Source organism: Carya illinoinensis, chromosome 2 (genome assembly GCF_018687715.1).
Source record: "Carya illinoinensis cultivar Pawnee chromosome 2, C.illinoinensisPawnee_v1, whole genome shotgun sequence".
NCBI lineage: Eukaryota > Viridiplantae > Streptophyta > Magnoliopsida > Fagales > Juglandaceae > Carya > Carya illinoinensis.
Window position 1 is genome coordinate 7,741,806 of NC_056753.1, and position 13,060 is coordinate 7,754,865.

A 13,060-nucleotide genomic window follows, 5' to 3' on the forward strand; every position below is an offset into this window, starting at 1 on the left:
AGAAACCTTCAAAGGAATGGGAAATAAGACAGGGGAAATTAAGGGAAATTGATATTGCATTCAACATGAGGAAAAATCCCCTTTACTCGAGAAGCTATATCCACTATCTTTGTAACAAACTCTAAGAAATTATGTAAAACTACCAATGCATGTAGCTAAGAAAATAAAAGGCAAGTAATTAGTGGGCTTAAAAGGCCCATGAACCTACTGGCAGAAGCCCTTACAGATTATTAAGCTATAATAAGAACTAAAAAAATGACAAGAAGTTGACAACACTAGGCTCACTATGCCTACGAAATCATACAGCCCAACACCGGCCAATACTAGCTCGAACCCTTCTTAGTATCTAAGTTGCCCTAGTTGTCCTTCACTTCAATCACTCCCCACTTCAAATCGTGTCCCTTTCTCCATCCAAACTCTAGACCCTTGCATTGCATCGTCAGTAACCTATTACGCCACCCATAAGCCCAGGTGGGTTACAACCTTTCTAGCAAAAAATTGAACCAACAAAAAATTAAAGAATAATTTTAAAAAAGATTAAAAAGATCAATTTTGGAGAGAAATTCAAACAAATTAGAAAAAGAATAAGATAAATGTAAGGGGAAAAAAAAAAAGAGTGGCCTATAGGAGTAAAAAAATAAATAAATAATACTTACAGCTAACTTACACATCGATTAATTACAAAATTTTAGTATACCCAACTCTACTTGAATTCTCTTTTGCTCATACTAATTTGAACCCTCTATTTTTTCTGTTCTCAAAGAATATCAATGAATATATATATATATATCAGATAACAAAAAATATAATGGAAGGAAATCTCCCTTGCCAAGGTTCAGTAGTGATGTAACGAGTCTGGTTCGATTCGGTTTTGGACATATTTTAGAACTAAATCGGTATATACTGGTTTTGAGATTTGAAGAACCGATACCACACCAGTTACATCCCAAAACCGGTACTTTCGATTTTACCGGTTCTAGGTCTATTCTGTCTTATTTTTTCGATATATTATATAGTATATTATAATATATAATAATAGAGTGATAATATATTGTAGTATATTGTAATTGTATTATAGACTATAATGATATATTATAGTATATAATAATATATAGTGATATAGTATTAATATAACTATTAATACAATATACTATAGTGATAATATATAATTATTTATATAAAATTTTAAAATGTAATATTATACTAATTAGTAATTTATTATATATAACATAAAAATTCATATAAAAAATATTTTATACAATATAAAAAATTAAATATATATATATATATATATGAATGGGTCCAAATTAGAATAAGAAAAATCAAAACTAAACCAATTTTGATCAATTTTAAGAAAAATGAAACCGATACTAGACCGAACTAAATCCGATACCAAAACAAACCCACCAATTCGATCCAATCTAGTCCAGTTTACTCGTTCATCGATTTTTTTTCACCCCTAAGGTTCAGTATAGCAACCTATTTGTATACCTCTCATTTGGTCAACACTCTATAGAATTATTAAGTAAAATATTTCAGCTGCAAAATAATAAATACTATAGCATATAATTGATTGTATTATCAACTTATCTCGGCTAGCTATTATTCATTCCATTGTCACAACTATTACTTGTTTCAAATTAATTGATATTTTGGGCTTGTTTGGAAGGGTATTAGGAGTTATAAAAAGTGTTTAAATAGACTTAAAAACTCTTTAATGATAAAATTAGGTTATATGAGTATTGCATATTAAAGTATTTTTTAATCTCTAGAGTCTAAAGTAATAAGCTCTTTAATGATACTTTTCCTCAAACATGATTTTCTTGATAATGTGGAACATAGTTACAATTATAAAGGAAACTAGTGATAGGTGAAAATAACCATACAATTGTCAGATAATTACCACTTTGCCCTTTGGTCTTAAGCATGGAAATGCATAAAGGAAAACTAGTCATTGCAGAGACCAGTGGTGTTTCCTCTCTAGCACATTTCTTTGTGTCTCTCTCTCTTCCCTTTTAGTCTTTAAGGTCATGTTCAGAAAGAAAAATCTCACTTATGCATCATTGAAATGATTTTTCTTTTTCATTATATTTACTGAAAATCCTATTAGACTTTTTCATTATTATTTGATTATAAGATTTGATTTCTATTAATAATATAGTTATAATCTTTAAAATATTAAATGAACTTTTATATCATTTCTACCTCAAAAAATATGTTTTTACTATTTGAAAATGCTTTAAGCATACGGTTACCAAACAATAAATAGATTTTTAATAATAGTGCTTATTACTTTAAATTCTACAACTATAAGCCTTAACCTAAAAGCTATACTACCCACTAGGGGTGGGCAGCGGGCCCCGCACCTCACTCCGGTATGGGTGGGGCAGACCCCTGTCTGCCAGATGTTGGTGGCGGGGCCACCTGCCCTGCATCTAGCCCCCTAGTGGGGGTGGGGGATGGGGAGGGCCCAACCCCACTCCCGCTTATATAATTAACAGTTTTATATATTTATATTTTACAAATTATATGTATTTTACATATATATATATATATATTACAAATTATATATATATATATATATATATATATATGTTTATATAAATCTAAAGTCCTAAAGGGTCCAAAAAAGTAGCCCAAACCCATGACCATAAAGGAGGCCCAAGCGTTGTCTTCTAAGCCCAATTGGGCACAAATCTAGTCTAAAACCCAATTAACTTCACTTAAGCCCACCACCGGATATGCTAATCAAAGGACAAATACTCATATAAATAGTCTCCTAATGCCTACTAGAATACAATATCTCGTCCAAAGATTCATTGAATTTTTTGAGATTGGAATTTAGGCTGTGGCTCAAATCCTAGTTAAGAGAACTTAACTCTTGTTCGAATACCACATTCCTTATTTGAATCAGTTTTTATAGTTATGTATTTAATAAAGAAGAATGCTAGGCTTACCACAAGGGGCTTCTCCTGAGAGGTCATGCTGCAATTTTTTATTTTTTTTTTCACTTTGTAATTAAAGAAGTGTTTTTTTAATGATATTGTGAATTTCTTTTAAAAAAATATTATATTTAAAATACTTGGAATTGTGCTAGCAGAGGGCAGCAAGAGCTCCTAGCGGTGGGAGTAGCACCACCCTTTAATAAAATTATTGGTTAAATTTTCTATAGATGATAGTGGGCAAGGAAAATGGTCAACTTTTCTTTCAAAGAGGAAACAAGTTTTAATGCAATTAATAAGCACAATAAAAGTGATATGCAAAGATAACGTTGGAACATATATGATACTGATGAATCAATAAAACATTCTTAAAGAACAAATCACACATAAGTGCCGTCATTATTATCGTAAAAATGCACACAAAATACTCTTGGATTTATTAGACACGTTAAGGCAATTGTACCAAAACTACTTCTATTTCTTTTTTTCTCCTATTCTGAGTTAATTTTTGGCATATGTTTCCAAAATTTAAAACCTGAAAGGCAGCAATAGAAAATAAACTCGAGAAAAAACCAAAAATATGGTGATAAAGGCATGAAAATAAAATCACATTAGAATATGGATCGGTTCAAAAATATCCAATTTTCCGAAATAAACTTCGGGTTGAAAAGGTCAACAAACAAAACACGTATGGAAAAAATAACGCTATATACAGTCCTCGAGTGTGTAGTCCCAACATATATATTCACTTTTTCCAAGGAAAATACATAAAGATTGTACACTCCAAGACTATATAAATCATTTCTCACATAAAAAACCCAGAAGACTCGTGTGAACAACAATAAATAATATAAGGTCTACCCGTTACCTCAAGACTCTTAAGTATTATGTACAGTTGGACACTCAGGTATCTTCTCATGTATGTTGTATCGAAGTCAAGACAATTGCGCACACAATGTTGCTTTGAAGCAATAGTTAATGTTCACTTTTCCACTGACTGTTTCCAAACCAATTAAAAACTTTCTATAAAAATATTTCAATAAAGCCCAAAACAAAGGTATAGATAGATAGATAAATAACATATTATTTCCATCTACAAACACTGAAATACAGCATCAATGAAATTTACGATAATCTATTACAAATACAAAGCATATACAGCACAAACGAAAAAGTGCTACACAAGGTTCTCTCCTCAATCCTCCCTTTACCTAGACACTGTAAGTACAAGAAGATAAAAACCCAGGTCCGCTGCACCACTTTCTTATATTACTGGGTATAGATAACCATAGTAATAATCAAGTACCACCATGCAAAAAACCCAATAAATATAACAGCAAAAAGAAAGTTTCCTACATCCATCCACTGAGACCTAGCAACAGCATATGGTCCTCATCTTTGATTCTTTGGACATTGGAAGAGGAGAAATTCAACATACAAACAAGAAAAAGCAGAAGGAAAAGAGACTTAGATGGCCCGTGAGATGGAAAAGCAACAGCCAGCACTGAATCCAAAACTTCTGAGAAAATGGAAGGATAGCTCCTGCCAATCTCTAGACAGCATCAGTATCAAAACCCTCCAACGGTGTAAAAGTAGTCATACACATCTGCCCCATCCTCAGATGCACTAATAGTTGATAGGTTCAGTTCGGTCCTGAATAGCCATCCTCTCTGAGACATCAGCCAAGGATTTGAGATTGCACATGATTAAAGCCTCGACAAAGTAACACGTCTCATCCTTAGTGTTCCCATCAGGCACATCCACCATAAATGACTCAATTACCAGTGTCCCTGGCCTTCCATCAATAACCTCTGGATGAACTGTAATGACTGATGAGTAGTTCTGCAAATTTAACGAACAATTTTAAGCTCTTAGTTGAAGAATAACTACTGCAGCAAGAGAGTTTTTGTTTCCATGTAGTGAATGAAAATAAGCAATCAATTTAATACCCCTATCAGAGAACCCAACTGTACATCTTATGTAATGGCAGATACTCATGGCCTTCTGATCTGTTTGTCTATACTCTGCCATTCTAGCATTGTTCATACATCCCTCTTATACAACGCTTTTAAAACTTGAACAGTCTCCTCCCTTGAGTAAAAAGTAATGAGATTGGGGTAAGGTTAGCAGAGCTTATAGCAACATAGAAAATTAGTTTCATTTGAAAATAATTTCAGAGAAAATCATTGGCTTTTCACCCTTTAGTCGAGACTAAAAAATGTTTCAAAATGTTTTCAGGCATTGGTTGAGATGCATATTATTTACAAACTACCACCACCCAATCTCTATTTGTAAACCATGACAAAACTGGTTTGGACAAGCCCGCTCAAAAAAAATTTCATCTGGGTTCAAAAGTTATGACAAAGAAAACAGAGAGGTATTATCAAGTAGCAAAAGTTATGACAAAGAAAACAGAGAGGCATTATCAAGTAGCAAAAGCCAGTATGATATTCATGGATTTTCTATTGTTAGTAATAAGCCGTTGTGGATATTTTTTTCACTAGTAGGTTGTTCATCAAACAGTTTTTCAGTTACTTCCAATGGCATAATATGTTCACAAGTCGCAGAATACCATGGGATATTATGCCATTTATCAATCCTCATTTGTGAATTCACTTATTGATCTACACGAGTTCGAATTCTAAGTTCTAGGCAGTCAAGCTTACATGTTTTGAATGACTATCGCCAGATATCTATCCGGCAAGTGTACCTATCAAAAAATAAATATCTATCTGACAAGTGTGCATTTAGAAAAAACAAAAGACGTGAGCCAAGTACAAAAGATGTAACCCCTAAGGGTTTGCTCAAGCGGTAAGGCCTTGGTCTTGGTGGTATGCTCCTAGCAAGTCTAAGGTTTGACCCTTGAGTGCAAACAAATCGTAGAGTCCACATGCCATTGGTGAAAAGCCACGATTTAGCTGATCCTTGTAAAGGGGACACATTACACTGGTTCAGGTTTTACCGGGTAAACGGCATGCTTCATTTTTGGTCTTTGAATTCCTCGTCATCTAAAAGGTACAAACGAAGTATTTAAGAGAAGCCTTAACTATAAATAGAAAAGGCAATAAGAAAATAAAGAAAACTCAGCCCCTTAGAATCTAAAGAAGCTGCCCAAAGGAACAGAGTAATGACAAAGAAAGCTTTAACCTCCATCATCTGCTCACAATCTTTAATTTCTTTTTTTTTTTTTATTATTGGCACATGATGTATGGGAATAGCATCCCAACTAATCCCAGGGGTGCATAGGCACTTGGCAAACAATCTTTAAAATTTTTATCATTCATCTACCAACAAACTAGACAGATAGGTATCATCTTCAACATTGCTGCAATTTGTAGGTGCCATATAATACTCTCCAATTGGCAAAAAGGTCTACTATTCTTCTAGGCATCACATAATCCAAAACAAATCAATTGAAAAATTCATTTCACGAGGCGCCAGCTATCTCACAATGGAGTAAAAGATGGTCTATAGATTCTCCACTCTTTCTGCACACAAAGCACCAATTTGTCACAATGATATGAATTTTCCTTACAGTATCCATGGTGGATCTTCACTAAGAAGGCTGTCCAAAATAAAAGGCTGCTCTTAGAAGCACTTAAGTCCACCAAACACTCCTCCAAGAGAAGAGTTACTATATATCCTGAGCACCTTATAGAAAAACCGAACAGCAAACTTCCCTTTCTAGGAAGGGGTCCAAAGAATCTTATATGCACCTCCAAGACATAATCCAGTAGAGTACAAGAGATTGAAGAACTCTACAAGGCATCAACCTCTCAATCATAAGCTGCTCTTAAAAAACTAACATTCCATCATAGGGAGCCACTAGAAAACTCTAATAGATTGGTCATTGAAGCCTCCCACACATGTGCAATACAATAAACTTCTGAGAGAGCTTCCTTAAGGGTCTTATCACCATAACTTAAGACATGAAAAATCTAGTCCTAAAGCCATTACCCACCTCAAGTCTGGTATAACTAAGAAAAGAACCCCTTCCTCTATCGATGTTTATCCTCATTTGGCCTATGAACCTTTCTTATGGAAAAGATTATTGCATTTATCTGTGAGAAAATACACTACAACCAACGATAAATAAACCTCTCCACACAATACAATATAATCATTTACATCTCAAACAAGGTAAACCTGCTCTATCAATTGCTAGTAAAGCCTTTCACATCTCTTGGAAAATCAAGCCAAGAAAAATATTCCATACTGGCACCATAAGCACCTACTTTGGCCAATGAATTGGCAACCAGATTAATATCTCTAAATATATGCTTCTTTTAAGCAATCAATGTCGAGATTAACAATAAGATCAGATCCCATGCCTCTCTTGAACTCCGTGGCACACACCCTCTTCTATGAAGCCAAGCTTCACATCCAAAAATTGTAGCTTCCAACAAAGAATTAACCATCTAAGAAAGCTTTTACTTCGGCCATGGTGTTAATTCCCTCCCCACAATGAGAAGAAGAGGCTGTTACAGGCTGCACATTTACCTTATTTGACATCACCCACCCAATGCACAACCAAATTTATAATCACCTAAACCCTAGTAAGCACACTAAAATCCCAAGCTTCATGCAGATCAGCTACAAGACCCCTATTCTGAGCCTCTAAACCAATGTGTCTCTTAGCACTCAATTGAAGATGGGTCTTTGTAACGACCCGGCCCAATAATTCTAAGGTTGGAATATTGGTAATTTTTATTGAGGCTAAATTGTATTTAATAGGCCATATTGGATAAGCCCATGAGCGATAAATTATTAAAGTTGATTAGGAGTTTTAATTAGGCTCAATAACTAGGTTAAATTCCATTTATTATTTATTGAACGAGTTAGACTCCTTTTAGAATTTAAAAATCGGCTATTAGAAATTTAATTCAATTTAAAATCATCACTGATTGAAGTCCCTACGCAGTCTCAGTCACTACTAATCTTAGATTGAATGAACTACTAGATCATGTTTTTAAATTCAAACTCTCTTCTTGAATGACCGTGACCCAGTCTAACTTGAACTCCAACTCGTCAGCATCCTATTCCAATAGGGATACAACTCTACAAGTCATCTTCACTTTAAAACTCTTTAACCGACTACCTTCTCAAACCCTAAGCCATGCATGTCTCCACCTTCCACTAGGATTCATGCCCCAATAGAACTCTCTCACAATTCTACAAATCATCTTCACATTAAAACTCTTAAACCAAGTCCTTATATATATGCTAAGCCCCAGGCACTTTACGTGTATCTCATTCCTCTTCAAACCCCAGTGTAGTTTCTACTTACCCAAAATCACGCAGAACACTTTTAGTCCACCAACAAACACACGTTTTCTCTCCCCTTCTAGTTCAAGTAATCGATTTCATGCTGGAATATTAGATTAACACTGCGAGGTAAGTAGCATGATCATACCCTTACACATATGTACGATAAACAGCATGTCTTTTATAAAAATATTGCATGTATGCCCTCTATTGGAAGCCCCTTTTTACGCACCCAAGTCATGGTAAAATCATGATTTTAAATTAAGAATTATGCATCAAAATATTTATGAAAAGTCATGATTTTATGTGAGAGTTATGCATTAAAATATTTATGAAAAGCCATGCATGATTTTATGTGAAGATTTATGCACTAAATTATGAAAACTCATAATTTTATGTGAGGAAACACGTATAACGGCATTTTATGAAAGAATGCGATTCCACTTGAAGTCTCTGATATGACAAGTATGCAAGTATGATTATGATGAAATATGAATGATAAGATACGTAACGGCCTATGTTATGATATGAGGACAATATCATATGTTATATTATGGGCATATTGCATTGCCAAGCTGTACATGCTGATAGTGCACTTCCTTATGTATGGATTCCACAACCGACGGCCACGAGCGGAATCGGAATTGGAATCTATTTAGATTCTCTAATCCTAACTCACGAGGGTCAACAGTGGGCACCGGCTTATGACAAGTGAAAGATAAGTTCACGTTCATGTTATTTACATATATATTTATGAGTATTCATATTTTTTAAGAAACCTTATATTTATTATGTTTATGAATAATGTGTTGTTTATTGAGTATTCGACTTATTTTTAGTTTATTTTTATGTTTTTAAATCACCCCAAGTGATGATATTTATGAGGATGGGACTGCAAGATAGGACTTGGCCTAGAGAGGCGAGCCAAAGGCCTAGATAGTTTATGTCATGCTCAGTTTTATGATTTAAAGTTTAATAAATTATTTTGATAAGCACATGAGAGTTTATTGAATTTTAATAAGTGCTTCTGCAGACTCTCTTTTGGATTTTAAGTATTTAATAAAGATTGAATTTCTTTATTTATAGGATCTTTCATATCTGGCACTTTGTTAATAGAAAAATTTTTAAGTCAAAGTTTAGTAGCATACCGGTTCCCCGGAAATTCTAAAAATTATCTTTCGTATCTAGCACTTCATATTCTCTCTCCATTCAAGTAGTTACATCAAGAATTGCAGCTTCTATAGCTTCTCCCTTTTTGCATGTCAACCAGTGAGCTTCAACAAGTCAGTCACAACCAATCCAATGCCTCTTTGCAACTCAAACTTGCCTCCTTTAAAAATCTGTGATGAGCACTTTGTCAATTGCACTAGAGTCCTCTACTTTGAGACTGTTGTTGCATATGACTTACAAAGACCTATCCTAGAGTTACAATTACCATTCAATTGAGTAACCTACTGAGAGCCATGATTTTATCTGTTTAGGCATAATACTGTGAGCTGAGAGAAAGGGCCTAAAAACTTTGTACTGCCCTATAAGGAAATTTCCTTACCCTTGTACTTCAAAGCCTTTTGGTATCACAGTATAACCTCTCTAGTCGCAGCCTCCATACTTTGTGATTGCTAGATTTTGGCCATGAGCATTGGAGCTTTACTGGGTGATATAAAATTTGTTTCCAACAAAAGATTGTTCCCATATTATGACTGATTCTTCGCCTGCAACACCACTTCCACAGTTTCTGCCATCACACTAACCTCACCATCCCTCTATTTCTTCCAATGATGGTTCAAAACCGAAATCCCTACCTCCAAAGAGAACTCAAAGCACATTCAACTAAAGCAACTCAAAAAACTCGTTACTCTTTTTTTTATAGGTAATGTATCTCCTTAAAAAGTGCAAAGGGATGCAACCCAAGTATGCAAGAGAATCCCTTTTCAATACGTTTTCTAGATGCACCACATTTCTCTCACATAATAGTTGAAAATAAATAAAACTAGACTGGGAGAGACCAGTAAAACTAAAAATAACAAAGAAAGAGATGTATCACCGGCTGAATCACCAGACACAGCCATCACACACACACACACACACACACACAGAAGCCTAATATTTGAAAACATATTATAGATGAGATTATAAGTTGTCATCCAAGATACATTCCAAAGCACCAGGAGAATTCAGTACATACTATGAAAATAGATAAATATGATTGATTTATTAATGAAAAAACTTAAACTCCCACAACGAAAAAAGCTAAAAACTCTAAGCAAAGAACAAATAAGATGTTGAAAAGAACCTACCCTGAGCCTGTGATCGCCACCAACAATTCTGATGCCAAGAATGTGCTCCTCATCATCAAGAAGTTCCAACCTCTCAGTGCTTGTCGTGGCAGGAAGCCCAGATTTAACATTTACTTCTCTGACGCTGCCAATAGCAAAGTCTCCCTTCACCTCGCACCTGCTAACAAAGGGCTTGTACTTCTGGGGCTGATCAAATCTCCTCACTAGGGACCACACCTGATGTAAGAAAAGTCTCATTAACAGCTCAATAAGCTGAAAACCAACAAGCACAAAAAGTCAAAAGGTAATTATCCTATTCAATTACGTATCTGTCTACAAGTCAATAACCATCCTTTCCGAAAGGAAAGTCTAACAGAAATTTTGAATCCTTGATGGCATAAACCTAGTTGAGTAGACTTTGTTTTTCTTAGGTGCAAACTAATGCAAAGTCTAACATATTTCAATATTGAATCTTTTTTCCTTTCCTTTACCTTTTCCACAAGCAAGCGGCTGAAAATGTAAGGAATTACATAAAGATTTTTATCTTTAAATGTTCGAACCCTTAAACATCACCTAAAAAAAAATTTGCATCCATATTCCACATGAATCTTAAACTACCTAAAAGGTAAGGTAATCACCTTAAATTCCTCTAATTTGACAATAAAACTCCCGTTTTGAGAAAACCCAGAAGCAAATCACCCACCATGTACAATAATTTGCACAAATCTGAACCGCTTGAGACAAAATCAAATTGAAAAAGCATCCGCATATAAAGATAGAGAAACCGAATTGAAGATGAACAAAGAAGTAAACCATAAAAAAGAAAAATAAGGCACCAAACAAAGTCATTCAAAATCAAAATGAGTTACCCAGTTCTTCAACGGCCCACGGAGTAAAACCCCGTAAAAATCCTAACAACAGAAGGTGGGGAGGCATATAAATCAATCATCAACGGCATCCATTTCGAAAAGAAACCGAGGTGAACATCTGATGGGACAGTTGAGACTAAACTTACGAGGTGAACGGGCGCTTTGATGCGCTTGACGAGCACTGAGGTGCACTGGTTCTCCCTGGGCTCGTGCCTGTGGTGCATCCCTATGTAGGGCGTCTCCATTGCGCCACACGCACCACCACCGTTCATTTCGATACTCGACTCGATCACTCTCTCTCTCTCTCTCTCTCTCTCTCTCAGTCCTCAACAAATTTATCCTCCCAGAATTTAGCAGTGGGTTCGAGAAAGAGAGAGAGAGAGAGAGAGAGATAAGCTAAGGATCAAGCTTTTGGTTTTAGTTGCAGAGGGAGTCTTGGTTTGTGGTGTAAAGCACAAAACAACCTTGTCTTAGCTTGGCAGGCCTGTCTATAGATATAATGCACCCACGATGTTTCATTCTATTTTATTTTATAGATAAATTGTTGTTGGGAAGGCGGCGGCTTGTTTTCACTCAAATCAATTTTTCTTTTTCTTTTTTTATTTAATAATTAAAAAAATAGCTATTAATTTTTTTTAATATTTTAAAGACGTTTAAAACATATTTTAAAAAAATATAATTTACACTAAAGAGCATGCCTACCGGTCAAGTAGCAGTGCACTACTCTATCTTTATTGATTCTCTTATTGCTCTTATATTAATATAAATTAAGAATATATATAGACATATATATATATATATATATATATATATATATATATATATATATATGTATACACATGTGTGTGTGAACGAGAATGGGAGAATTTTAGGATATTTGAAATCATATTTTATCTTATCTCATCTCATTTTATCATATTTTTTTCTCTAATAATATTTAAATACAAATATTTTCAAAGTAAGCATTACAATTTTTCTAAATTAATCATTATAATTTTTTCAAATTTTTAAATAAAAAACTAAAATAATTAAACTTTTTCAAATATCAAAGTAAAAATAATATTAAAATATTATATTTTAATAATATTTTAACTTTATAATATTTTTATTTAATTTTTTCTTTTTTCTTTTTCTTAATAAATATTTAACTCAAATTATCTCACTACTATTCATAAACTATCCTGATACTATTCATAAAATTTCAATTTCATCTTATTCTTTAAGTATTCATTCAGACTACCTTTAGATACTAAAATGATCTCAAATGATCTACAAATAGTAATAAAAAAATAGTAAATAGTAATAAATAATAATAATAATAAAGTATTTATAAATAATAGTGAATTAATCTCATATTACTTCACTTACCATATATACATGTTTAGATGTGGTTTTGATAGTGAGTTGAGATAAGATGAATTGAAATGAAAGTTAAAAGTTGAATAAAAATTTGTTAGAATATTTTATTTAATATTATTATTGTTTTGAGATTTTAAATAATTAAATTATTTATTATATTCTTGATAAAAATTTAAAAAAAATATAATAATAAGATAAGATGACGTGATACTATATCTCTTGTATTATAGATAATTGGTTGCTTTTTGTGGTCACGCACTCCAATGATGTGTTGTAAGAGTAATTTTACATATAATTATAAAATACATAAATATCGTGTAATCGTTTTAAAAAAAAGTAAAATTTATTA

The 13,060-nt window shown here is 33.5% G+C and overlaps 1 protein-coding gene across 1 annotated transcript; it reads right to left on the bottom strand.

Annotated features, from left to right (window-relative positions):
* Positions 1-4,028: 4,028 nt before the first annotated feature.
* LOC122299659 (abscisic acid receptor PYL3-like) lies at positions 4,029-11,849 on the bottom strand. Its single transcript, XM_043110059.1, has 3 exons — positions 11,499-11,849; positions 10,505-10,720; positions 4,029-4,784 (listed from the first exon to the last, which is right to left on the bottom strand). The coding sequence occupies exons 1-3, from the start codon at positions 11,622-11,624 to the stop codon at positions 4,569-4,571; spliced, it is 558 nt and encodes a 185-aa protein (XP_042965993.1). The 5' UTR covers positions 11,625-11,849; the 3' UTR covers positions 4,029-4,568.
* Positions 11,850-13,060: the final 1,211 nt, after the last annotated feature.